Source organism: Anastrepha ludens, chromosome 2 (assembly GCF_028408465.1).
Source record: "Anastrepha ludens isolate Willacy chromosome 2, idAnaLude1.1, whole genome shotgun sequence".
Classification (NCBI taxonomy): domain Eukaryota; kingdom Metazoa; phylum Arthropoda; class Insecta; order Diptera; family Tephritidae; genus Anastrepha; species Anastrepha ludens.
In genome coordinates, this window is record NC_071498.1 from 54,637,692 (window position 1) to 54,664,337 (window position 26,646).

General features: G+C 36.9%; 1 protein-coding gene and 1 non-coding gene across 2 annotated transcripts in view; one reads left to right on the plus strand and one right to left on the minus strand.

Annotated features, from left to right (window-relative positions):
* The window catches only part of LOC128871317 (esterase B1), a 66,042-nt gene extending 61,417 nt beyond the window's left edge, over positions 1–4,625 (plus strand). The window contains exon 5 of the mRNA XM_054113326.1: positions 3,159–4,625. Coding sequence (XP_053969301.1) covers positions 3,159–3,869 — 711 coding nt within the window. The 3' untranslated portion in view covers positions 3,870–4,625. The remainder of the gene's footprint in view (positions 1–3,158) is intronic.
* Positions 4,626–14,262: 9,637 nt separating this feature from the next.
* On the minus strand, positions 14,263–14,366 carry LOC128856135 (U6 spliceosomal RNA). Its single transcript, XR_008453802.1, has one exon. It is a non-coding gene; the product is annotated as a U6 spliceosomal RNA (small nuclear RNA).
* Positions 14,367–26,646: the final 12,280 nt, after the last annotated feature.

Below are 26,646 nucleotides of genomic sequence, written 5' to 3' on the forward strand. Positions count from 1 at the left end.
GACTTTGATGACCCCAAATCTCTAATAAGCTCGTTTAAATCATAATGGTTGAATGATCGTGGCGTTTCTTGGCCACATTCAAAGTTACTATCCCTACAGAAATCATTCGCCTTTAAATGTATAGACTCCTCCTATGATGGACCAGTTTGAGGTTCAGATGATATCTTAGGGCTTAAAACACGTCTACGAGGCGTGTTCAAAAAGTATCGCGAATTTTGAATTTTCGCAAGTTACGTATATTCGAATTTTGATTTTTTTGTGGCGATATGTGGATACTCATATCTCCCACTCATGCGGACGCATTCGGCCATTTTGAATGTTTAGTTAATTGTTGACAGCTGCTTTGCTTGCACGTGTTTCGGCACGTCTTCTCTTTTTACCTATTCAAAAAGATGGATCAAAGAACCTGTATCAAATTTTGTGTGAAAAACGAAATTAAGTACGGGGATGCATTTCGAATGCTGACTTTGTCATACGGGAAAGCTACTTTGGACCAAAGCAACGTTTATCGGTGGTAAAAAATGTTTGCAGAAGGCCGAGAAGATGTGGTATGGGCCAATCGTCGAATCACCACCGTTAGAGAAGTTTCTTAGAACCTGGACATATCGATTGGCTTATGCCATTCAATTTTTTTTTAATGATTTGACCATTAGACGGGTCGCCGTAAAATTCGTACCAAAACTGCTCAATTTCGACCAAAAGCAGCATCACATGAACATTGCTAATGAGATAGTGGACTTTGTCCGCGACGACCCAAATTTGCTCCAGAGGGTCATAACTGGTGACGAATCGTGGGTTTATGATTATAACGTGGAAATCAAAACTCAATCATCTCAACGGAAGCTGCCGCACGAACCAAGACCGAAAAAAGCGCGCAAAGTTCGGTCGAATGTAAAAGTTTTGCTTACCGTTTTCTTCGATTGCAGGGGCGTTGAGCATCATGAGTTCTTGCCACAGGGTAAAACGGTAAATAAGGAATGAAACCTGTAAGTTATGTGCAATTTGCACAAAGCAATCCGCCAGTAATGCCCGGATTGTGGAAGAACAAAAATTGGCTCTTGCATCACGATAACGCCCCTGCACACACATCGTTGCTTGTGTGCGACGTTTTGGCCAAACACAACACACCAATGACGCCACAGCCACCGTATTCCTCAGCTCTGGCCCCCTGTGACTTTTTCTTGTTCGCGAAACTGAAGAGGCCCATAAAAGGACGACGCTACGCTATGATTGACGAGAGAAAAACGGCATCGAAGGAGGAGCTGAACAGGATAAAAAAAATTATTTTTTGAAGTGCTTCGAAGATTGGAAAAGACGTTGGCACACGTGCATATCCCATGGGGTTTACTTTGAAGAGGAAAAATAGATATTAATGAATAAGTACATAATTTTTGAAAAAAAATACAAAATTCGCGATACTTTTTGAACACACCTCGTATATGCCGACCGTATGCAAGGATATTTCTATTTGACTCGATTTTTCCGGTTAATGCCAGTCATGGTAATCAAACAAAAATAGCAGTCGTAGTGGCGGGTCACGGGTGCCTTCCAGATTATAGCACATAAATCCATTGCTTTTCTTATTTGTCCACAATTTGTATGCCATTGAGGAATCCAAGGCTTATTTTTCATTTCGATTGGATGACCAAAGTATTTTTTATAAGCCTAAATTACGAACGGTGTCACAAATGGAACAAAATTGGTTTGTTTTATTCACACAAACTCGTCTTGACGATGCCATGTCAAAATATACTAAAAAACCTTTTTTTATAATTTTTCACTAAATGAGCAATAGAAAATGAAAGAAGAAAGGTATATCTCGTAAAAAAGAGCTGTCACAAATTAATTGAGAGTATATTTAGAATCAGCGACGTCAAATTAGTAAACATCAAGTGATAAACCTCAATCATCAGACAAAAGTTGCAATTTTGTTGACCAGTGTAATAAATGCTGCCCGTCTAAATCTATGCTTCCCTTCCTATATCAATACATTCATATTCTAAGCTATTGTCTGCGGAATTCCTTTTGTAAAATCCTATGATCCTGCCATTTGATTGCCTGACGGCGGTTAACTTTGCTATTTTTCGTACTATTTATTTCGATTCCCAGCAAATTTGAAAATATAAGGCATTTATGCAAATTTCCAGACGCTTGAAAATAAACAAAGTAAACACCATATAATTCGCATATACATACAGGCATATTTTGTTTCTGCTCCCTCTACCAGAATCCCGTGCCTGATCACGTGGCGTTTTACCATTTGAATATGCAGGAAGCGGAAGAGACGTAAATATTCAAAATGCCGATATTATATTTTTGTTTCCCCTCACCAAGAATCCATTGCCGGAACCTTGCTATTTTAGAAACATTTTAATTTTGTTATACAGTGTATATCAGTCGATAGGAATAATGTTATTTCATTTCATTTCATTTACATTTCATTTATTGGCCAAAATCATTTTAACATAGGAGTTTACAAAGTTATGATAAAATTAGATTATTTAGCATTATCCTAACATACATTTGTATTTATCTAGGAGTTTAAAACTTATTTTTCTTTAGATTATACAATAGGTTATCATTATTATTTGTTAGTATTCAATTGAAGCCTAATACTTTTTTTACATCAGAAGTTTAGTGCAACAGTGAAGAATTTTTAATTTTTTGCTAAAAAGCTGCTCACGTAAAATGTTCCACGTAGTCATACGACAAAGAACAACAAGATGAGAATGGCAACGAATCGACATTTCACCGTCTTCTTGAACACTTCGCTCTGTAAACTTCGCGAACAGATTTATTTATTTTTTCAAAGTGAGTTTTCACCATTTCGAAGCTTTGTTTTGGCGTTAAACGATTCATGATGACTTGCAAATCTTACTGAACAGTTTGCCTTTCTCAGTTGTCAAATTATAGTTATCAATATCGGTGCAGCTGAAAATCCCCCTATACTTTTAAATAAATCTAATTGTTAGAATAACTCCTTGAAATCAATAGAATTTATATAATTGCTCCATAAGTGTATGAATTTCAGTGAAATTCCAACGAATCACTTCACTTACTTAGTTAAATGTTGTTGAAATATCCATATGTAGATCTTTTTCCATTCATTTAATTTGCTTATATATCTTGTGCATTGCAAAATTTCCACTTCATTACAGCTCTTCGGCTACAAATACTTCTGGCATGGCATTCAGCGAACGCTGCTCTCACGTCTAGAATATGCAAATGCGCCCACTTACCTCTATCGCTTCGATTTCGATTCGAAACACTTCAATTTTATGCGCATCATCACCTGTGGTCGCAATGTACGCGGCACCTGTCACGCCGATGATCTCTCCTACTTATTCTACAATGCGGGCGCCAAGAAGTTGAAACAGCGCAGCGCCGAATTTCGCACCATACGTCGGTTGACCACAATGCTGGTGCGTTTTGCTGAATGCGGTAATCCCAACATACCCATGAATGAAGGGCATGACCATAGTTACCATTATCACCATCACCATCGGCAGCCGCACCACGAACAACAACAACAAGTTCCTTTAAACAATACAAATGGCAAAAGCAATGGCGTACAAAATGGGCAAGAGAAGGGCAATGCGGAAGAGGAGTTAGAGCATAACCAACAGCATAGCCGAGAGAGTAGTTATGATGATAGTGTCAGAGATGGGGTGGAATTGGCGCTAGAGGTGAATGCAACAATGGCGGAACACGAAATGCCACCACAGCAACCATGGCTGCCAGTTTCACGCAACACAGAAGTATTCAAATGTTTGAATATATCCGATGAATTGGAGGTGATCGATCTGCCAGAAGCTGAAAAGTTGCGTTTTTGGGATGAAGTGTATACAGATAGAACATTACTCTATTGAGTGCACATATATGTGTACATACATACATACACTCATACCTATGGTTGAATTCTTGGTAAGTCTGCTTGTTTGTTAGTTGCGTAATTGATTGCGGTAAGAGGGTCGATGAGTCGGTGCAACGCAAAGCGCAGTGTAATTAAGGTAAAGTGTCTACGTGCACGATGTGAAGTGATAGAAAGTGCAACTTACACAGGTGATATTGGGCGAAAAGCAATTTTAAAACTGAGTCGCACAAACTTATATTTTTTAATGCTAACTCGGAAAAGTTTATAATGCATCAAATGTTGTAGATATTTAGTTACTTAGTTGCTTAAGTCATTGGAGCTTATTGTACAATTGTTGTACACTCTAATTGAAAACAAATATATTTATAAATATGTACCTATGTGCTTACAAGGAGGCGCAAAATTAATCATCGTATCGGAAGATTTATAATTTCTCAATCTTATTTGACACTTGTGAACTTGACAGCTGCAGTATACAGACAGACAAGCAAGAGAGCGCGTAAAGGTCAAAATTAAGAATTCCATTAATCAAAGTATATATTTTTTGCATTTAGTAAGTAAGTTATTCAAAAGAAAGTGGATGATTAATTTTGCGCCACCTTGTATATAATGTTGCTCTGGGGGATATTGCAATTTTGCGCACACGCAGCCAGTCAAAGCATGTTAAGTAATTTTTAAGCCATAAATATTTGATTATATAAAGAAAATTTTATATAAAATATAAATGTAAGAATTTTTTATTTAATAAAAACCGAAATTAAAAACTGCGTTTCTTTTCTGCGGGAACAAATGGTAATGTAATTTTATTTAAAATGTTCTTCTCCTTAGTTAATGATTTTTTTGGGTTTTTCCTTGTTCACTCATCGCGCAACATCGACCTTGTCCAAATATTTTTTTACCGAACGCGACCTCTGCTGCCTTGCGGGTTCCATTCCAGTGCCATTCTCGTGATGCTATCTGGAGGTTTTCTAAGCGTGTGACTTATCCATCGCTACTTTCTGTCATTCGTCGATCTCCTCAGCGCGTCGGTGCTGATGGTGTTCGGTCAGACTACAAATGAAGCGGTGGCATTTGTTGATGAAAGATTGTAGCCTCGGTGTGATAATGTCGGAGACCAGCCATGTTTCACTTGACCTTCACCTTACTTACTTGGAGATTTGCGATCTCCGTCATTCGGCATGCATTCGCCCGAACGCCGTCCTTGCTTTGTTTAGCCTGCAGTTGACATATTCATCTGCTCCGCTGTTTGCCGTGATAGCGAAGCCGAGGTAGCAGATGCTTTCGGCAAATTCGACCGAACACCCGTCAACCATTGTTGGTCTTGCTTTATTGTGGCTGACTATCATAGCCTTCGCCTTGGCTATGTTGACCTCAACTCCGACAGTGCGTGCCAGCGCGACTAATCTATCCACCTTCGCTTGCAGGTCAGTGAGTTTGTGAGGGAGGAGACAGATGTCATCGGCAAAGTCCAGGTCCTCACGATGTCTGGTGAAACTCCATACAAAGTCTCTTTTGTGTAGAGTCAATTGGCATAAAACTATAGGTCTCCTCATATTTGGAACAACATCAAGAAGCATTGGAGAAGGAACTCGCTCAAACACCCAAAAAGTGAGTAAATGCCAATTGTATATACAATATAGGCTATGTTCAGAAACGCATTATAATGCGCAGTACTTGCAGCGCTGGCAGCCCTGTCAATGTGACAATTCATGCAACTGATAGATTTGTTGAAAAATTGCAAATAGATTTGTTGCATTTATGAACGCGCTGTGCAGTAAAATGGAATCGTTACTAAGTTTGGTCATGGACGATGTATGTGAGGAAAAACCCGATAGTTTTTTATTAAATTTAAGAAAAAAAAAACCGTGTAAAGCTTAAAAGAAGTACATATCTTGTCAAAAGTTTAATATCAAAACGGAAAATCCCCAAAAATAAGTCTTTTTTTGAAAGAATAAAATCGTTTCCCGAGGATATATTTTATTCTCATTCTATCTATTTTTAAATCTTTATTAACTTTTTTTACTTCATCTACGACCTTAGCCCAGAGCACGCTCTTTTCCCTCCTTCCCGACGTGAACTCGTTGTCCACGCTCAGTCGGACTCTGAGCAGTAGTTTTATCTCCGATGTACTAAAGTAATCACTAAAACCAAGAAAAGTATAATAAAATAAAGTTTAAATATCGTATTTTTCATCAATTTTTGTATTAAAAGCTAAACTAAATAATTAAATACCCACTTTGCATCAGACATTGTAGTAGCGTATTTATTGGCAGTGTGAAAATTTTTGCTGCAAATAATGCACGATTTTTGATACAAAAATGACGTTTAAGAACGCGTTGCATTTGCAGTACTGCCATATTTGCATTTTTGAACACACTGCTCACTCTGAAATGGTATGTTGCGCATTATAATGCATTGTTGAACATACCCATATATATGTATTGTATATATATACACTGCATTAAATAACTATAGCACAGGGACTTATCTTCTGACAATTGATTTGTTTCTGAATTAATTCTAATGCTTCGCTAATGCAAGTTAATTCCCCTTCAAAAACCATATAATTGTAAAAGTTATCGCTGTTTCCCCATAAGTCCCTTACGGTGATCATAACAACTCCTTGAAGATTCATCTATTGTAAAATCAATCGGAAAAGAGAAATTATTTATATTAATAGATAATCCAGTGCCTGATCGAAACTGTTTTCAAAATTAACAATATGGCGGCCTTAGGAAATATTTTTAAAATTTTCAAGAAAAAAACCGACAGTTAATTGTTTTTAAAAAATCAAAATTAAAAAAAAAAATCCTTCGATCAGGCACGAGTTTTTTATGTTTTTCGAAAGCAGTGCTCCTTTTATTGAAATCTACCAAGTGGTTTTTAAGTTACAGTGATCACCAGTTCAATATAGTTTTGAGAAAAAAGCATTAAAATTTTGCTATCTGCTCCGGATCGCCAGAGCGCCCTTTGTTAATTGTTGAATAACTCGAAAATTATTTGTGGGATTCACTTAAAATTTTCATACAATATTTTTAAAATATTATACTTTAATGAAATGCAAAAAAAAATCTAATTTTTTGAAAATTCTGACCTTACCCCATAAACGAAATTGCAAACTTCGTGCAAATAAAAAAAAAAATATTTAACACACATACCTAAGTATAGGTATGATCCAAATTTTACATTTTTTAATCAGAACTTCTCGAAAAATTTAGAATATACGGTTTATAGCCCATTGTTTTTGTATATAATTATGCATCTTTTCAGTAGCTGGAAAATCTCGTTGATTTTTGAAAATTTTGTTTGACGGTGATGGGTGTTTTCTGCCATATAAAAAACGTTGAGCGTTTGATATATTATAATAAATATATCGCACCCTAAATACAAAAGGGTCACAACTCAAAATTTTCCACACTCGAGCTTGACTTGTTTACAGTAGCACGGAAAAAAAACTATGCCACATATCACGCTGAAATTCGCCATGTAAGCTTATAACAGTCCTACCAAAAAACAAAAAATTTATTTTTGCCATATGTCATTCGCGGACCGTTTTATTGATAACGTCTCGTTCATATTTGAGCTTCTGCTCATTTTGAGTTGTGACCCTTTTGTATTTAGGGTGCGATATATTTAATTATATATACTTTAAGTTAGAGTTAATTGATGATAAATGCAGACATTCGGATGCATGAGTTTACATATTTAATGTGCATAAATTAGAATATAGGAAAAGTTTTTCAAAACAAAATTCTCATTATAATATTCTTGGCACACAAGTCTACTTAGATGTATGTTCTCGTACATATGTATTCCAAGAATTTGGTTACTCAAACGATCTTTTTAACAAATACATAATACAGTCGAGAGAGCTTTTGCTCCGGATACACAAATTTCACTTGTAGATGTCGCTTTATTTAGTGGTTTGAGTCTCCGATAACGATCCGATAGAGATTACATGCATATAATCGCCAAATATAGTATATGATCTACGTACGTATACAATACATATCTATGTATCGTATATGAATATATAAACTAATTTTTATTGTAGTTTTTATACAAATTTTGGGTAGTAGAAAAATGTTGAATATGTACACGTGCGTGCACATAAAAGGAAAGTTCATGGCAACTAATCAAGTAAGAAAGGGTTGATACGTGAATTATGTAGATAAATACATACTAATTATATACCAATGGATCAAAAGTTGACACCAATGCAGAAGCAATGTTTATTGATATTATTTAAGGGTTTATATATCTGGTAAGCCCGAAAAAATGGACGATTGTCATAATTTTTTTAAATATGTTTTAGAACTTTTATTCAAATGATGCATATATCATACTGAAGGGTAACTCTCGAAGAATACATTTTAGTGTTTTTATTTAAAAAAATGTTATTATTTATTGTTGATATCGCCCCTCTCCCGAAACGCCGTTTTTTAGAAGAGGCTTGCGGTGATCACAGTAGCGCATGAGCAGCTCAACTGAAATCAAAAAAATTAAATGATTATTGTAGAACAATGTTTTTTAGTGGGGCTGAACGGTTTATTTACCCAAAAAAAAATTTTTCTCGATATGAAAACCACTTTGCACCAAAAAACGATGTTTGGGGGGGTTGAAAAATTAAAAAAAAATTAATTCCAGCGAACTATGCAAATATTTATAAAAAGTGAACCGTTCAGATTCAGTTGGAAAACTTAGGGTATTTTCAGGAATTTATTTTACAATAAAAAAAATGAAAACCTATATTTAAATTTTTTAGGCTTTTTAGGCTTTCACTTAAAAAAAGATTTTAATTTTAATAGTATCCAAAATGGCTTTGTCCCGAAAAATTGGAACTGGACGGTGTTGTCCATTTTGGCTCTTCTATTTATCTGAAACACAAAAATCAAAAAAATTATTAATCACTATGACTGTAGCTATGTCCCGTACTATAATAAATAACAAAAAAAATTGGGCAAAATGGCGCGGTTTTGAATTTGACACTTTAAAAATCGGTTTTTCTCAGTTTTTTAATGACAAAATACGAAATAATTGAAATAATAATATGATTCTGGTACGGCGATAGACATTGATGTTGTAAACAACTTATTAAAATTTCAGACGATTCAGCAAAGCCAATGCTTCAGCGTTGACATGTGTACTTAAACGTTGTCTGTGAGCCATGGCATACTTTTTCGCCACGTCAGTGAGGAGTAGCATACCAAGATCACAATGGCGGTCGAGATTTCTCACATAGTATGGAGCATTGACGATGTGGCGCAACACTTTATTTTGGAATCGTTGGATAATAGTCATGCAAGATTCGCTTGAGCATCCCTTTAGCTGAATGCCATACGTCCAGACCGGTTTAAGAATTTGACTATATAGCAGTAGTTTGTTGTTCGTTGACAGAGCACAGTGTCTACCAATAAGATAAAGAAGGTTTTTTGTTTTTAATTCCAGCTCTTCACGCTTTTTCTTGACATGCGCCTTCCAACGCAGTTTAGCATCAAGGGTTATACCAAGATATTTTGCCTCGTTGACGTACGGTATATTTACGCTGTTTATGTAGACTGGCTTGTAAATTATTTTTTTCAGGCCGAATGCAATGTACACTGCTTTTGAATTATTTAATTTGGTACGCCATTTTTTTTGCGCTGATTGCAATAGAACTCACCGCTGATTGCAATTTCGTCGTTGAAGTCTTGATCACTTCTCCAACTGCTAGGATAGCCGTGTCATCTGCAAAGGTTTCGGTAACGTATTGTTCGTGAACCGGTAAGTCATACGTATACAAGAGGTACAGGAGAGGGCCTGGGATGCTTCCTTGAGGTAGCCCCGCGCTTGCTTTTTGCAATGAGGAATAGGCGTTGTCAAGTCTGAAATGAATTCAAAAGTTTTTGCGCCATTCATTAGCAGAAAAAAGTGGAATTATTTCCTTAAAACCTTTTGCCATACAGAAGCACGACCACTTGCCGCATACACATGTACATATCTCTGATTTCAAATAATTAAATTTCCTTTCAGTTTTTTATAATAATGCAAAGTAAGCTCCTCTTTCTTTTGGCCATTTTCCAAAGAGATATACCTCAGTAATAAGTATTTTAATATTTCGCTGAGAGTGTTTTTAATTTTTCATAACTAAATCATATTATTACTGTCTTTGTGAGAACATAAATAATCCTGTGGGCTTATACAGGTAAAGCTATGCGAGCATTTACAAGTAAAGATTTGTAGGCATCTACTCACAGTGATATGTATGTATATGTGTACATATGTGTGACAAAGTAACTGCACTTTAAAACAGAACTCATTCTTTGTATTTTTTGTCTGAGGACCTTTGTATTTTGAAACTAACTACATCTGTAGATATTTAAATATAAGAACCCAGCAGGAGCTACAAATGAGAGAACAAAGTGAAATACACACCACCTAGTGGGCTTTGGTACACAGCGGATACACGCAAAAACAAATATTTTGTATATACATATATATTTTTTTTAAGTTCCTTTTATTTTTAAAATTTTTAAAGTAATAAATAATTGATGGATTTTAGTAATACAGGGTCATAATAAGCATTTCAAAGTTTTATACAAAAGTAATAATACTTAAAGCGGTTAATCCGTGTTTGATGTGTTGCATCTTGAAATTAAATTTTATGATTTTTTAAGACATTTTGGCTTATTTTATGCAATTTTCACAACTCATCCGGGTAAAAAACTTCCACAAAAAATTATAAAATCCAAATGCCACATGCAAAGTATTCCTACCGGTGTATGGGTATTTTCAAGCTTAATAATCACGTGAAAGGGTAATTATTTTTCAACTAGAATAGTTTTCAGTTAATTTTTCTTTTTTATTATACTGAATGTGTGAGTGATATACTAAATAACAGAAAAAGATTTAGTAATTAGCCTCATACAGTACTTCGAATTAACGCAAGTTAGTTTTTTTTATTTCTTTTAATACATGGTTTTATTTACTGAATCGCTTGTAGCTAAAGTTAGGCCTAGTCGTAAGTTTCAAATTTGAATTTAATTTAACTGCTTATTAGGCCGTTAGGTTATGTTACGTTATGAAGTAGTCGGTCCATACGACCAACTCACTTAGACCTTACTGGTCTGTTGTGGTACCACTGTGGGGCACGGGAACCTTGTTCATTTATCTTAATGAAACCATTTTGTGGCTCTTAAGAAAGGAAGAATTGATCCCAACCCCACGCCAGACAGCTCTGTAAGAGAATTGAAAAAGTATCTGCATAGAAAACCGGCTCTGACTTAAGCTAGGGCTGGACAATTGCAAAGGAAGTGCTCAACTGTTTCTTCCTCATCTCTACAACTACTATAAAATATTCATGGGAGAAAACTCCTAGTCTCAAGGAATGCCTGCCAAATATGGTAGACAATGACCGGTGACACAAGTCTCGACCTTCGACATATCATCTCTTGAGAGGTTAAGCAATTCATTTGTCTTTTTCTTGTTTATTTGCGGCCATAGCCTAGCTGTTACACACGTATCTTCATCTCTCGATGACCTATTGGCCTAATGGATAATGATGTTTCTTATTATTAGTTTACTCGTGGCCAAAGTTATTCCAATGGTACTTTTATCACTGAGCAGTTGAACAGCAGTACCTTTTCTAGCTAGCTCATCAGCCTTACAGTTTCCCTCAATATCTCTATGCCCCGGAACCCAAATAAGGCTGACCTTGAATACGATACTAATATCATGAGGGCTGCCCGGCATTCCTGTGCAATCTGCGATCTTAGTATAGCCGCATTCATTGATTTAATGGCCGCCTGAACGGATAGTTCCAGTGCTAATACCTTCGAATATACTCCATAGCCAACCTTATCGTTTAGCTTGGAACCATCTGTATGAAAATTTAATTTGCCCTTATCCATGGCCTTGGTGTCTGCCACTCCCTTCTTGACGGTATACTTATCTTGAAGAGCTTGTGGAAGGGGAGTCTAGGAATAGAATAGCCTATTTCTTGTTTATGACTGTTCAGAGTGTGCAAAATACAGGCGTGGCCAAACCACCGGTCTTTCCATAGCGAAGGCTCTTTTGAGTATAAACGCAGAGGCGGCGGCCACGTTTTTCCCTACCAGATTTAATGCAGATTAGCACTTCCAGCGCCATGTTTGGGGTAGTCCTTAAAGCTCCAGAGATGCATAAAAAAGCTGTTCTTTGGATCTTGCGAAAGATTTTAGCGTAAATCGCCTTTGGAGCAGATGACCACCATACAAGTATTCCATATATTAAGATGGGTCTAACTACCGAAGTATGTATAGAGCCAATGTGGAACACGTTAGTCTTCATTTTATACCGACCGCTTTTTTGCAAGTATATAATGCAACGTTGGCATTCTTTACTCTATCCTCAATATTAGGTTTCCAGATGAGTTTCCTGTCTAATATGAGTCTTAAGTACTTGACATTTTCTCTCAAATGAATCTCCACCCCCTTGAAAACCAGCGGGAAGATTATAGTGTCGCCTGATTTGGAGGTTAGCATATCGGTGAAGCATCTCTGCCTATTTCAAGTATTTGACGTGCAGGATTCGCGTTATGTACGTGCCAATACAGGGTTTGATTGAAAAGTAATGAGCCTTCCCGCGCGGAGTGTCTGCCAAGCTATCAACCGAATCGGCTGGTGGGGGAAAATGATCGTTGGACCTTCCCCTTCCACTAGAAACCGGTCCCAGTTCGCGAAAATGCAGATCGAGAGAAAGATCGAGAAACTGGCATCTGACCACTTTTGGAAGTCTTTTGCCATTTCAGAATTGTGCCGACTAAGAGTTGTGAGTGATTATTTCTATTGGCACTTTGTGACTCCACCAAATTTGACAATGACAGCAAGGCTTGCAGCAATTGAATTATAAACCCCTTTCAAGTAGTGAAACGGATGTAGTAACTAAAAGGCAGAGTACAGTTGAGCGATGTATTATTGCCAAATACAATAAGAAATGAAGAAATTTGGAGGTAAGCTAACCAGGAGCCCATATTACGTCAGCTCAAACGCAGGCAAGGAACATAGACAGGTCACGCTTAACTTAAGTCAATTGAGCGAGTAAGAATTACTGGAATTAGTTGCAGATAATGAAGATTGTAGTAGTGGTGACGAGTTGGACGACACGAATTACAAGCCAGAAGAAATCTTTCCGGATGACGAAGGAAGTAGTTCTGCATGCCTGCGGGAAATGAACAATTGGTCTGGCTCATCTATTCCATCCGCTGATTTGTCCAAAGATATTAGTTCAATTGATGGTAAGGATATGCCATCTACTTCCACAGACGAAATCACACACCACCAGAGAAACCAAGTAATAGATGAGAAGGGAAGCGATTGGAAATAGGAAAAAAACATTTGTTTGAAATCATTATAAATTTATTTTCCATTTTAAAGGTAACATACATCTGAAGGGTGGTAACCCTACCTGTAAGGTAGCTCCGGCGAATGAGAATAGAAAATAGTGGAGAAGTCAGTTGCGAGCAGTAAAAGAAGCACTGTTTTCCTGCTTACATACATATGACTAATTTTTATAATAAGAAGTTATACAAATAAAAGGAGGCAGCAGCACTAGCAGCATGGGCCATCGGCTGTCTGCTTACAAATATTGTAAATGTACTTTAAATAAGGTTTAATGCTAAGTAATTATTTCAATGCAAAGTGGATGCCCTATGTCCTCGATAGCCTCACGAATTCCATCTTTGAGGTCTTGAATCGACCCTGGGCTGTTAGCTTCAAAGAAAAAAGTCACAAAGTGTTAAAGCACAAGATCTCGGTGGCCAAATGTGATGACCTCTTCGAGAGATAACAAGGCCCGGAAACTTTTCCCGTAAAAGATCAATGGTTTCGTTGTTTGTTTGGCACGTAGCAGCGTCTTGTTGAAAATGAACGTTGCCCAGATCAATACCATCCAATTCCGACCATAAAAAATCTTAAATCATCTCTCGATAGCGCAATCCATTCACCAATAACACCTGTTATTCGAAAATCCTTTATAAGATAAAATTTAGATCCGTCTTAACAAGTAATTGGCTTTTAGAAATTTATAGACAGTCAGTTACTTCCAGATGGCTCTTTAAGAAAATCAAGTGTGTGAGGGGATCCAAAGAACTGTGAGCTAATTGAGCGTTTATCTGCTTTTCCGTATATAGGAAGGCCGTAATCGATTTTTGATAGGATGAGAGCTCTGCATGCATGAACAAGTGAAGACGGATGTACAAAAGATTTCTTAGAAGATAGGTAATTAATTATATTTAACCGTGTCATAATACAATTTTTATGTATTTACAATGGTTTTAAAACGTATACTTAGAATCTATAGTTACACCTAGAATTTGTATTTATTTTTCAGGCAAAAAATTGAATAGGCAGCCCAGAGCAACTAAATTTTAAAAAATTGTGGAACGCTTCACGATTTTGCGTGCCATCTTTGTGCAGGGGCCATGCTAATCTTCTCTGTATCGTTCCAATTTTAGTTTATGTCCTACCGGTTCAACTATTGATCGGTTTAACATGATATTCTCTGTGAATTAAAACTAAAATCTATTGACTAAAAATAGTTGCGCACAACCACCTAAAACGAATGCCCCTTTAACACACGGAATACTCTACTCTTCGTTTATATGCAATAATAAGAGCACTTACGCACACACATACATATGCACCCAAAAAAATCCAATCCAAAATGACTTCAGTTGTAATTAAAAACTTACATGATCACCCCTACACACAGCCCTCTCTGCCCCAGCCAGTGAGTATAATATAAGCTCTGCCTTTTTGCCTCTGGAGTAATTAACAATAGTAATTTCATTACACATGCGAGCGTCATGTGATATTTAAACATACAAAACACACAACCCTCTGCACTGATCCACACAAATATGTACATATGTAGTACAATGTAGTGGAATGTGGAAAGCTTTTTATTCTGTATATTAATTTAAACTACTTTCTTTTTGTTCGGTGGGTGTATGAAGGTGCGATTCTAGAGATATACTTATGTGTTTGTATGTATTTGTACGCTTGTGTGATCAGCGTATGGCAGGGTGAAAGAATGCGAGTATTTTAAATTTAATTATGCTCTATGTGAAAAAACCATAAAGCCGCAGTAATTTGTCTTTCTGTGTAATGTACTTATACTCCTCGTATAGGGTAACCCCGAATTTGTATCTTCAATGTGAGTGCCAGTGTGAGGGGCAGAGGAGCGCAAGTTCTTGTATTGTTTTATAGCGATTTTCACTGCTGGTGCTGCTTCCGGTGAATCGGAATTATGCGCTGAGAGTAAATACGAAGTGCTCTGTTCTGTTCAGTGCTAGTAAGAAAAAAGTGGCCGCGCATTTTTTATGTGCATATATTTTTTTGTTGCATACATTGGGGCGCGAAATGCATGTTGAAAGGAATTAGAAGTAAAAATGTTGGGATTAAAGCGATTTAGAATTAAAATTTGTTAAATATTTGTTTGACTACACTGTTTGCATTAAATTACGGGAATATTTTATATTCTACTAGCAGGTGACCGCGGCTTAGCTTGCATATGAAATACAATGTATTAAATAAAACTCTTACTGGCTCTACTTTACGTCTATGAAAAGACATTAATTATTATTATTACTAATAATTATTAAATCTTAAACATCAAAAAATGGCATTAAAATTTACTTTAATTTTCCTCTTTAGGGTAGAAGGGGGAGGCTTCGACATGAGGGAGGCTTCGACATTTTCAAATTTGGCTCGCATTATAACTGCTATTTCTTTCATTTCACGAATGAACAACGGCGAAGTTGAATTCGATGCTTGCGTATGAATTGATCAGTGATTGCTTGAACGCGGTGATGAATAGATCAATTTTTTTATTTTTGGTAAGTGTACATGTAAATAGTGCGTGCAAGTATTAGTGTGTAAAAAGTGCAAATTACGACGTATAGGTTTCGTTTTTTGCCAAACAATATTATATTAGAAGTGTGATTTGGTGTTTTTGATGATGTTTTAAGAAACATAAGCAAATAGAGTTTTAAGCGGAAACTTGAAACAAGTGCACGAGGGAGGATTCGACAACGTTTTTTGGGAGGTTTCGACAAATTTTCGCAGCTACCAAGATGCCGAATGTATATAAAAGAAAGTGTCCTGACAGAGTGATCGACGAGGATAATATGGAAAAAGCCCTGGAGGATGTTAAGAAAAAGAAAGAAGCCCCTTCAAGTGCTGCTCGCAAATATGGAATAAAGCGGGCAACTCTTATATCCCGATTATTAAAGCAGAAAACAAATATGGGAGTTTTAAAAGATTTTCAATCCAAATTTTCGGCGAACCAAGTTCTTACGGCATCGCAAGAAAGAGATTTAGCAGCTTATTTGAAAAAATGTTCAAATGTTCATCACGGACTAACTTACGACTTAGCTAGACGATTCGTTTACGAATTCGTGTCTAGATACAAAATAAAACATCCAGCAAACTGGGACAAAGAAAAGAGGTCTGGGGTAGATTGGCTGAAGTGTTTCATGCATAGAAATAATGATACAGTCCAATCGTGATAGTCCGACACATACGGGACCGACTCGTTGTCGGATTATCAAATATTCCGGACCACCGAAGGTTCCATTTAATGACACGAAAAGACAGAAACAAATCACATCAACACCGTCAGAAATCGCGAGAGAACTGGCGTCGTTCATATTTATCGACAAATACGTTGTGACCGGGAAACAAAACACAATCCCCCTCTGCTGCTCTGCTACGACTGATCAAAATAAAATAATGCCAATTGCATCCATATACGTTGTGATGTTGTTGGATTACCGAACGTGTCGGATTAAGAAATGTCGGACTATCGCGATTGTACTGTATAAGTATATGAAAACCTGAAAACACTAGCATATTGCGCATTTCTGGATTTTCCGAGGAAGCGGTTTCAATATTTTTTTCAAACTTAAAAAAAGTATACGAATCACACAACTTTACTTCTGATCGTAAATACAACGTAGATGAGGCTGGAATAACTACTGTGTTAGATTCTCCTAAAGTACGCATTGCTCTGTTTTTGTGTTTCAAATACACCTAATGTCAGTACATATATAAAAATTCTTAGGTTATTGCTGAGAAGGGAAAGCGAACGGTGTCTCAAGTCGCATCCGCAAAGCGGGGAACTTTAATAACTATGGTAGGGACTGTCAGCGGGTCTGGTAACCATATTCCACCGATTTACGTTTTCCCCCGGAAGCGAATGAACCCGGATTTTCTTAATGGATCAGTGCCAGGGTCAAAAGCACTTTTATCGAAGAACGGATGGATGAACTCAGAGCTCTTCGTAGATGTGCTTATCCATATTAGAGGTTACGCTCGACGATCCTATACTGCTTTTAATGGACAATCATGTTTCGCACTGCAGCCTAGACAGCATCATTTATAGTCGCGATAACGGAATATGTCTAGTTTCTTTTCCACCACATACCTCACATAAACTTCAACCACTGGATGTATCAGTTTTTATACCTTTCAAAAAATATTGTAAACAATCCTTTAACGATTTTATGGTAAATAATCCTGGAAAGAAAATATACATTCCACATATCGCAGAGCTTACAAAAAATCGATTTTTGAGAGCTTCTTCTCCCGAAAACATTGTAAAAGGATTTTCAGCCACTGGGATATTTCCCTACAATTCACTAATCTTTCCTCAGTCAGACTTTTCCCACTCCGAAATCGAATTAAACTCTGATAGTGCCGCCGAAACTCACCAAGTAGAATGCTTCTCGTCCGAGAATATTCAGAGGCCGTCATCTAAACCGATTTGTTTTTCTCCAGAAGTTATCCGTCCAATTCCCGTATTGAGGAAGAAGATAACCTTACCCAAAAACCAAGGAAAGTCGAGAATTTATACGGATTCTTCAGAAAAGTTACGCTTAGAGGAATTGAAACAGCAAAGCATTGATAAATTTAAGTTACCAAAACTAAAGTTGTGTAAGAAAGTCAAAACACTGCGAAATCCAAAAGCTAAGAAACACCGAAGAATAAGTTCCTCACCATCTAGTGAAAACACTTCCTATAGCTTGGCTGATTCTGATAACTCATTTGACTTTGGTGCGGATCTCAGCAATGAGGAAACGGCATTGGAGGTTGCTAAAGAAATTCATATTCAGGGCAAAGATCCTATGAAGGAGCAACTATGTGTAGAGAACGAAATGCAAATTGAGGAAAACAAATTTGTACTGGATAAATTCACAGACAAAGCCGATTTCTTTTACATTGATGTAGTTGTAGAAGTGGGAATTACTACTTGCATAGTCAAATTTTTTAGACGGCAGCTCAAAACACAACTATTTTATGAACCCCTTATTGAAGACAAAAGCTTGGTTTCAAAGCAGGACATATTGCGTACTTTGCCAACACTTGAACATCCCCCAGGAACTTCACGGGCGCACAGGAAATTTAGTTTTGACTGCGACTTTTCGAATTTAGATGTGCGTTAAAGTATGTAATGTTATAAGTAATTTTAATGGATAAAATGTATTTATGAATTGAAATGAGTGAATTGCATTGAATTAAATGTTATAAGTAGTGCTAGTGGATAAGATGTATTTTTGAATTGAAATATAAAACACATAATATGCAAACTCGTTTGAAATTTTTATTATACGGAATATATTTTCCAAAAATTCCACTTAAAATTCATATTTTACTTGTATGTTTTATAAGTGTCGAAGCCTCCCCTTCGCTGTCGAAGGCTCCCATAAGGCTGACGAAACCTTCCTGAAAGTGGGAGGTTTCGTCAAATATTCCCGTGATAGTTTTTTGATTAAAAGGTTGAAAAAAAATTAAATAAGAAAAGTAACGACAAATTGAGAGTGGCACAAGCATGCATAAAATCAATAATTATGAAAGAAAATAACTGCTTCGTACTCCAGTTTCTCTAAAAACAGTATTGTTCCTTAACCTGTCGAAGCCTCCCCCTTCTACCCTACTATAAATAATATAAATACATTTTCTGAAGCAGCTCGTATACAAATACAATATTTTTAGTTTTTTTTAATGGTGCGTAAATTTACAAATTGAGATTCTGCAACTAACTTCCGCATAGCCAATGACAGAATTCATCATGGGAGAAGCAGTATGCACATGGATTAATAATTGGTTTTATTAAGTTTGGCCTTGCATCCTATTACTTTTCATTTCAACAAATAGTAATCGAAAATTTTAATCTTTTTAAGGGGTAATGTGCGGTTGATGGTCGGTATCTTTACGGGACACAACCCAGGGGGTCAGCATATAACAACCGTTGGAATCATTGAGGACCCAATGTGCCTGTCATGCTTGGAGGAGGCGAATAGCACTGAGCACTTCATCTGTGAGTGTCCTGCCTTTGCTAGAGCACGGCTACGAGTTTTGGGTTCCGATGTCATGAGAATGAGTAATATTCTTTCTCTAAAACTGTAGCATATTTAGAGATTCACCAAAGAATCTGGAAAATTCTCACAGGACTAACTATCTCTATCTCTGCCTCTATTCTTTCCTATCTTTATCTCTGATACTTTTCTCCTTCCCTCCTTGACTATCTACCCTCTTTACAGAGCTTTAAATACAATGGGATTTTTAGCCTGAGTGTTTTAGGAGGCATCAAATCTCCTGGTGTTCCTTGGCTCGACCTATTCAAATTTCAATTTCAATTTCAAGGTGTTGGCATTTGCAGGTATCCGGTAGATAAAGACGCTTTCCTTTTCCTAAGTTAAATTTGGTTCATTTTATCTAAAATGCGGCCGCCGTAGTCGAATGGGTTTATGCGTGAATACCATTCTGAATTCAGAGAGAACGTAGGTTCGAATCTCGGTGGAACACCAAAATGAAGAGAAAGATTTTTCTAATAGCTGTCGCCCCTAGGCAGGCAATGGCAAACCTCCAAGTGTGTTGCTGACATTGAAAAGCTTCAAATAAAAAATATCTGCCGTTCGGAGTTGGCTTAAAACTGTAGGTCCCTCCATTTGTGGAACAACATCAACACGCACACCCCAAATAGGAGGAGGAGCTCGGCCAAACACCCAAAACGGATGTACGCGCCAATTATTTAATATATATATATATAACTCAGTAAAGAGATGGCACCATCAAAAACTTAAATCTTTATCCCAGGTTTATTGATGGCCTCCTTTAGTTCGTCTGCCCATCTTGTTCTCGGTCTTCCTCTTGATCTAATGTTGAACGCTTTAGTTTCTACAATTTTCTTCTGTGTCCCATTTATAAGCTGGTCTAGCTCGTCATTCCACCTTACACGCAACTCGCCTCGAGTATTTTTCGTTCGAAGGTTTGCAGACCACCATTCAGCTCCATAGCAAAAGACTGGTCTAATAATCGTTTTGCACAGAATCATTTTGTATTGTTTGTTTAGTAATTTTGATTTGAGGAGTTCTGTTAGTAACGCATGCGATCTCTTAGCTGCTTGGATTCTCTTATTGATGGTGAGGCTTGTTGGATTGTCTCTACACAGTTTGAAGCTTAGCTAGGACATGGTCTGATTGAACAGGCTTATCTTTGTATTCTGCCAAGTAATGTGAAAGAATTGAGTAGTTCTGTTTAATATATGTCCAGTCTTTTTTGTGTCACTTACTTCATCTATGGCACAGCTTAGCATAAATTTTAATTCTGAAGGATTCACTTTCGATCACACTATTGTGGTTAGAGTGTCTGGGATTTTACATGTATGAAATCTGGTGGGGATAGTTTCCCTGTTGTTGCTATCCAAAGTTCGCTTAACTCATTAAACTGCATGTGCTGCCCAATGTTGTACTCAAAACATTTCTCCATGGACTGTTTGAGGCAAAAGTTTGGTCTATTGTTGACCTTCCAGGTTAAAATCCACATTGATGCTCCGGAAGAACTCATTCTGCGTGGCGTATAAGTATTTTGTTTAAAAGCCTTGAGAAGATTTTATGGGTTGTGTTTCGGAAGGAATTCCCGTGAGAGTTTTTGCAGCTTGCCTTATTGTCTTTCTTGTGAATGCGGATTCTTTTTCTGTGTCCAGTCTTTCTTCCTTTAGTACTTTTTATATTTTTGCTTAAATTTTATAATAAAATAATAGTAATAATAGGAATAACAATAATATATTTTTACTAACGCCACTGAAGTGCCCCCCATTGATTTCTCTAGAGCTGCTAATCACCCCCTAGGCAAAATAAATATTACATATATACATATGTGTGCATATCTGAACCCAATTACCCACTTTATATAGAAGTTACATATCTACTTACATGCATACACGTGCGCACAGTTCGTATCTTTCACTTTCCACAGCAACAACACAGCACCATAGCATTAAACTCGCATATCCTAACGATACTAATGAGCGTACAAATTTGACATGAGTACATTTGGTCCAATGAAATAAAAATCGATATTTCGTAGAAACAATGACCTCAATGTTGATGCATGGCAATCAATCATAAAACCAACCACAGAATTCTACGTTCGAATTAGCAAAAAAATTATAGCAACAAATGTACCTTAAGGACATTCACCGAGAGAATTGTATGAACATTCGCTCGCCACTCAAATCTACGTCCAGTAATGCTGCAATCACCTAATAACCTTGAACATTGAGCATTTAATTACATATATTGCAAAATCAAAAAACAAAAAAAAAAACGAAAAAAAAAAAAAAAAACAATGCGCTTGACAAACAAACACGAGCCCAAAGTAATACTCGTAAGCTTTTCAAGTATACTGAAATAATGAGCAAATGGCGGCAGAGAAATGAATGACAGCACATGTCGAAATTGATGGCTTCCCATGAACTTCATGAGTTTTCAAAATTGCAGATTTCTAATGTTATTGCCATCAGTTGGCTCAATTGTTGGAATTGGCTTCAGTATGCGACTTTACATTTTGTACAAAGCGAAGATAATCGGCTTGATTGGTATTCGTAGTAATCTTCCTTTACACGTGTTGACTAATGCACTAGGCAAAAAAGCAAGAAAATTTCTAACACGCACTTTTGCTTTTAAATTTTTTCTATTCATTTCGATTTCCGATGCATGAAAAACATAAAACAAAATTCTGCGAAAAAATGGTTTCCCAAATTTAATTTTTTTACGATATTTTTAGGAAGCTGCTCACTCCTTTTTTGTTACATATTGGTGTGCGGGCATCATTTCTCATCTACCGTTACTCATCTTCGGTACAAAAAGCGCTGATTATGGCGGGCAATTTGAACGCGATTTTCTTTGTGTTTTTCGTTGAGCTCATGAGGCACCTAGACTCCAGATTTTTCGGTAAATCCCATTGAATGAAAGTGATTGAGATTCGGTTTATGATCGCAGCTCATTCCGTATCCATTGCCGTCAATTCATGACTGGTTTGGGGATCATTCTCCTTCAAAAGTGATTTGAGACATTTTTCATCGAATTTAGAAGTCCTTTCGCTGCGCGCCGTTAAACCTCGTTTTTTTAACTTTGCAAACCATTTCCGTGTTGTAGACTCGCATTCTCCATACATGGCGCCAATGTCCCGAGCTGCTTCAGCCGCCTTTGTGACCTCGATGAAAAGCAAAGAAGAGCAGGTGTCGAAAATGTTGATTTTTGCCTTCTGGGTATTTCATTTCTAAGCCTCAAAACTATTAAAAAATGAAATATCTCAAAAATACAATTAACATAGTTTTGTACAGCAGAAAGAGTTCTATCGAATGAATACTTACCCTTGTCCCAACAGCAAACAAGGCGTTGTAGAATAAAAGAAAATATAAAAGCGCTATGAACTTACTCCCAAACCCAATAGATTTAAGAAAGCCTTGGGTTATATGAGCTGTTTTTTTAGTTGGATGAGAACTATCAATATCGATAATTATGGTTTGGCTGCTCAGAATTTTACACTTCTGCCTAGTAATTTTTTACTTGTCATCGTGGGTCGCTCAAGCCCAGAAGCACTCCTCCAAATTGCGAAAGCTTACGTTGAATTCTTAGTCTTATCATAAACTGTATGACACATTTTGCAATGCATTCGGCGACAGTAAATTTGCATAAAAAAGTTCTGTTATTTTTGCTTTCGTTCATATGTATGTATTAACTGCTCATACATTTTTCTCAGTTTCGTGGCAAATTTCGCTTGTTGACAATGGAGTGGGGAGCTAAAAAAAATCGCATTACAGAGATTGGAATACAAAAGTGTGATAAAAGTGCAACTAAAATTTACAAAAGCTGAAAAAACTTAATATGTTGTTGTTGTTTATTCCACAATCAATCGTTTGTCCAAATGTCTGAGGTGATAGACAAAAAAAAAGGGGAGAAGAATTCGGAGAAATCAGAAAGCAGAAAATCATGTCCAGGCAAATGGGTGTATCGACCAGATCCAAGTCAAGACTAATTAGAAATGGTCATCTTTTGCCCAACTGTTCATCTTTTGACAACGCGCTTCAAGAAAATTAGGCTCGACAGACGAAAACAGTTTCTTTAGAGGCACGCGGTCAATGGCCATGAAAATATTCTTTTCACAGCTGGAAAAATGTTCACTGTTGATGAAGTTTTTAATAAGCGAAACGAAAAAATCGATGCTAAAATATCTGAAGATACAAAAAATGTTGTTTCAAGAGTTCAGTTTTGCCACCATCCATCCTTCGTAATGGTTTGGCTTCATAGCCGCAGAAGATTGACCGTCTGGAAGTCCAGATCTGAATCTATTGGACTACGGTTTGTGGTCAGAATTGGAGAAAATGGCCTAACGAAGGCCTCACAAAAATTTGCGATGACAATTACATTTTTTTTTAATATTTACATGACTAAATAAAATTAGCTTCATTAAAAAATTATTATAATTTCATGTCTATAACGGACTTAACTTCTAATGGCAGAACTAACTACAGATATATACATAAATCACTTTCGTTTTGATTTTCGTTTGACAATTTTAAATATCTTCTTTGCAAAAATGCTAATAAAATCATCACAAAGTCGCGTTGCGCGAAAAGGCAATAGGCCACTTCCGCTCTTCGAAATAATACCTAACGGTAGTGCCACGGTCAAGTGGAAACGAGGCAGTAGTTTTAGTGCGGTGTGCTGAAAAGCATGTCACACACTCTTACTTTCAATGCTTTGTGCCACCTCTACAACAAAAAAACATACTCTTACGCGATTTTCCGACTGTTTACTCTCCCTTTTTCGATTGTTTATGTCAGGTGCTAAACAGATAGTATTTGCAATCGATATTTTCCTATGTAGACTATCTGCTTAGTATATTCAATTACATCATTCCTAAAATATTATACCTTTTTGGATAGCTAAAATGAGCGTGCAAAATCCAAAATGGGAAATACTTGGTGAAAAATTGAAAAGTAAAAATTTTATCAAGCAGTCATTTAATTGTCCCTTCTGCCCATGATTCAATGATAAAAGGTTTGCTCAGTAATCAGCTTTCGCGTTCTCTCTTGACAAATCGGCTCCCTTAGCAAGACACTGGGTTGCTAGCTCTAGAAATTTTGGAAAGTGGAAGAAAAGTAAAATTTGTAGAAAGAACATTTCATTTTCAATATGGTCTGCTTACGAGCAACAGCTCGCTAAAGAGTTTTCATCGGTATGTTCAGGACTATTGTAGTATGACATGAAATACATACCGCTTAAGTCAGAACATGATATAGTAATTGACGCAATTCGAGATCGATGAGTGGAGAATTCACAAAACTTTACTTCTTATGATGTGGTGATTTAGACGGAATTCATGTTTTGCAAACAGCTTGCATTTCCAAAAGAGTTGCAGGGAGAATAATTGGATAGTCCCGACGCGATCGATAACATTTCAGATTTCATTATAAAACAATCGAGATTGACGGAACTTGTTTCCAATGAGCCCACCTTTCCATGGATGTATAAAGTGCTCAGAGGAGACTTAGCAAAGCACAGTACCAGCATAAAAAAGCTCCACATAAAACGGGTAGGTCCTTCCATTTATGGAATATCATCAAGACGCGCGCAATAAATAGGAGGAGGATCTCGGCCAAACACCTAACAGAATTGCACGTGCCAATTATTTATTTATTTTTAACAAACAAGTTTCATATTGGCGAAACTGCGCAACTTAGCGATCGGTTTTAAATTTAAAAAATAATTCACAAAATAAAATCTTGGATTAAGTGAAATAATTTCTTGTTTTAATATTAGACTTGGCAATTTTCGCTAATAACTTCTATTTGTACCATTCTTTACTTTCAAATATTAATTAAAATTTATTTCTTAAACCGTTCGCAGTTTCTTTTCATTTAAGTAAGAAAATACTTTTTTGCTACCATTTTTTTTTGCAAAAAGGATTTAATATTTTCCACTTTTATCAACCTTTTGTAAGGGAGTGTCTAAAATCGAATGTCACTAGTCAGCAAACCTTTAATAATTGAATCATCCTTTCTGCCTCAATCCACTATTGAAATTTTATTGATTTCTCCGTATTGTACAGTGTAATTAAGAAGTTAAGTTCGCTCGGGAAACGATTGGTATACATTTTCTCATCATGTTTGTGTTTTAGTGTGAAAAATTTGCAAAAGTGAGAAATTTCAAGTTGACAGTATCGATTCAGGTCGTGTTTGAAATGCTTCTTGCAAAAATTATGTATCCATGCGGGCTACGGACAGTATATGCAGACAAATGCAAAAGATATTGTTATTAAAAATTGCAGAAGCTTACGAAAAAAGAGAATAATAATTACGGTTGAATAACTCTGCTAGTTACGTTGTGCCATTTTAATGTATTCCAATGCTCAGATTTTAACAGTTAAAGGCAAAGGAAGTGAAGAAGCATAGCGTTAATTTACGTTATAAAACATTACTTACACTAAGGCGCATTGGTACTGGGTATCGATCTTGGGTCCCTCAAGGTGCTTAAGTCGAAGTACGGGTTCCGTCCTCACCTACATCTGGGGCGGATCCAGTTCCGTGTCCAGGATAAGGTGGAGGACAAAGCGTAAATATACTCAGTCTCATGACTGAAGTAATATTTACACAGATTAATCTGCAGCATAGCAAAGCGTCTACGGCTCTCTTGTGCCGTAGGCATGCAAAACTGCAAACAAACCCACACAAAATACTTATACAAGAACCATGGGTATGCCACAAGCGTATCTGTGGTCTAAGTGCTATGTCGTGGGGACAAATACTTCATTGTGAAGGGAATGTGAGACCGCGAGCATGTATTATCATGCCGAGGTTGATCGAACACACGATGTTAAAAGAGCTATGCTCCGGAGATATCGTTGCTGCAAAAATAAAGTACTTGAAAAGTGGGAACAGTGTCGAAGCTATCATAGTTTCGGCCTACCTACCCTATGACTCTGTACAGCCACCTCCTTCGAGGGAGCTAAGAGAAGTGGTCAAGTACGCAGAATCCAATTCTGGGGCTAATAGTGGGCTGTGACGCAAATTCACAGAACATTGTGTGGGGAAGCAGCAAATGCAACCCCAGAGGTCTCAAGTTACTGGATTTTATCCTGTCATCCGATTTGGTCATCCAAAACACTGGTAACAAACCAACTTTTGTGACCAGAAGGTCACAAGAGGTGATTGATTTAACACTTACCAATAGGTCAGTTGGAAATCAAATCAACCGATGGCGAGTTTTGGAAGAGGACTCTCTTTCTGATCATCGTCTTATCGAATTCCGACTGGGAATTGACACAATATCATTACCTTCCGGTAGGAATCCTCGAAATGTGGACTGGGACAGGTATGGGGAGCTTGTAACAGAGCGATTACCAAACCTGAAAAAACTCAAATCAGCAGAAATGATTGAAGATGCTACTAAGAAATTAGAAGGTACT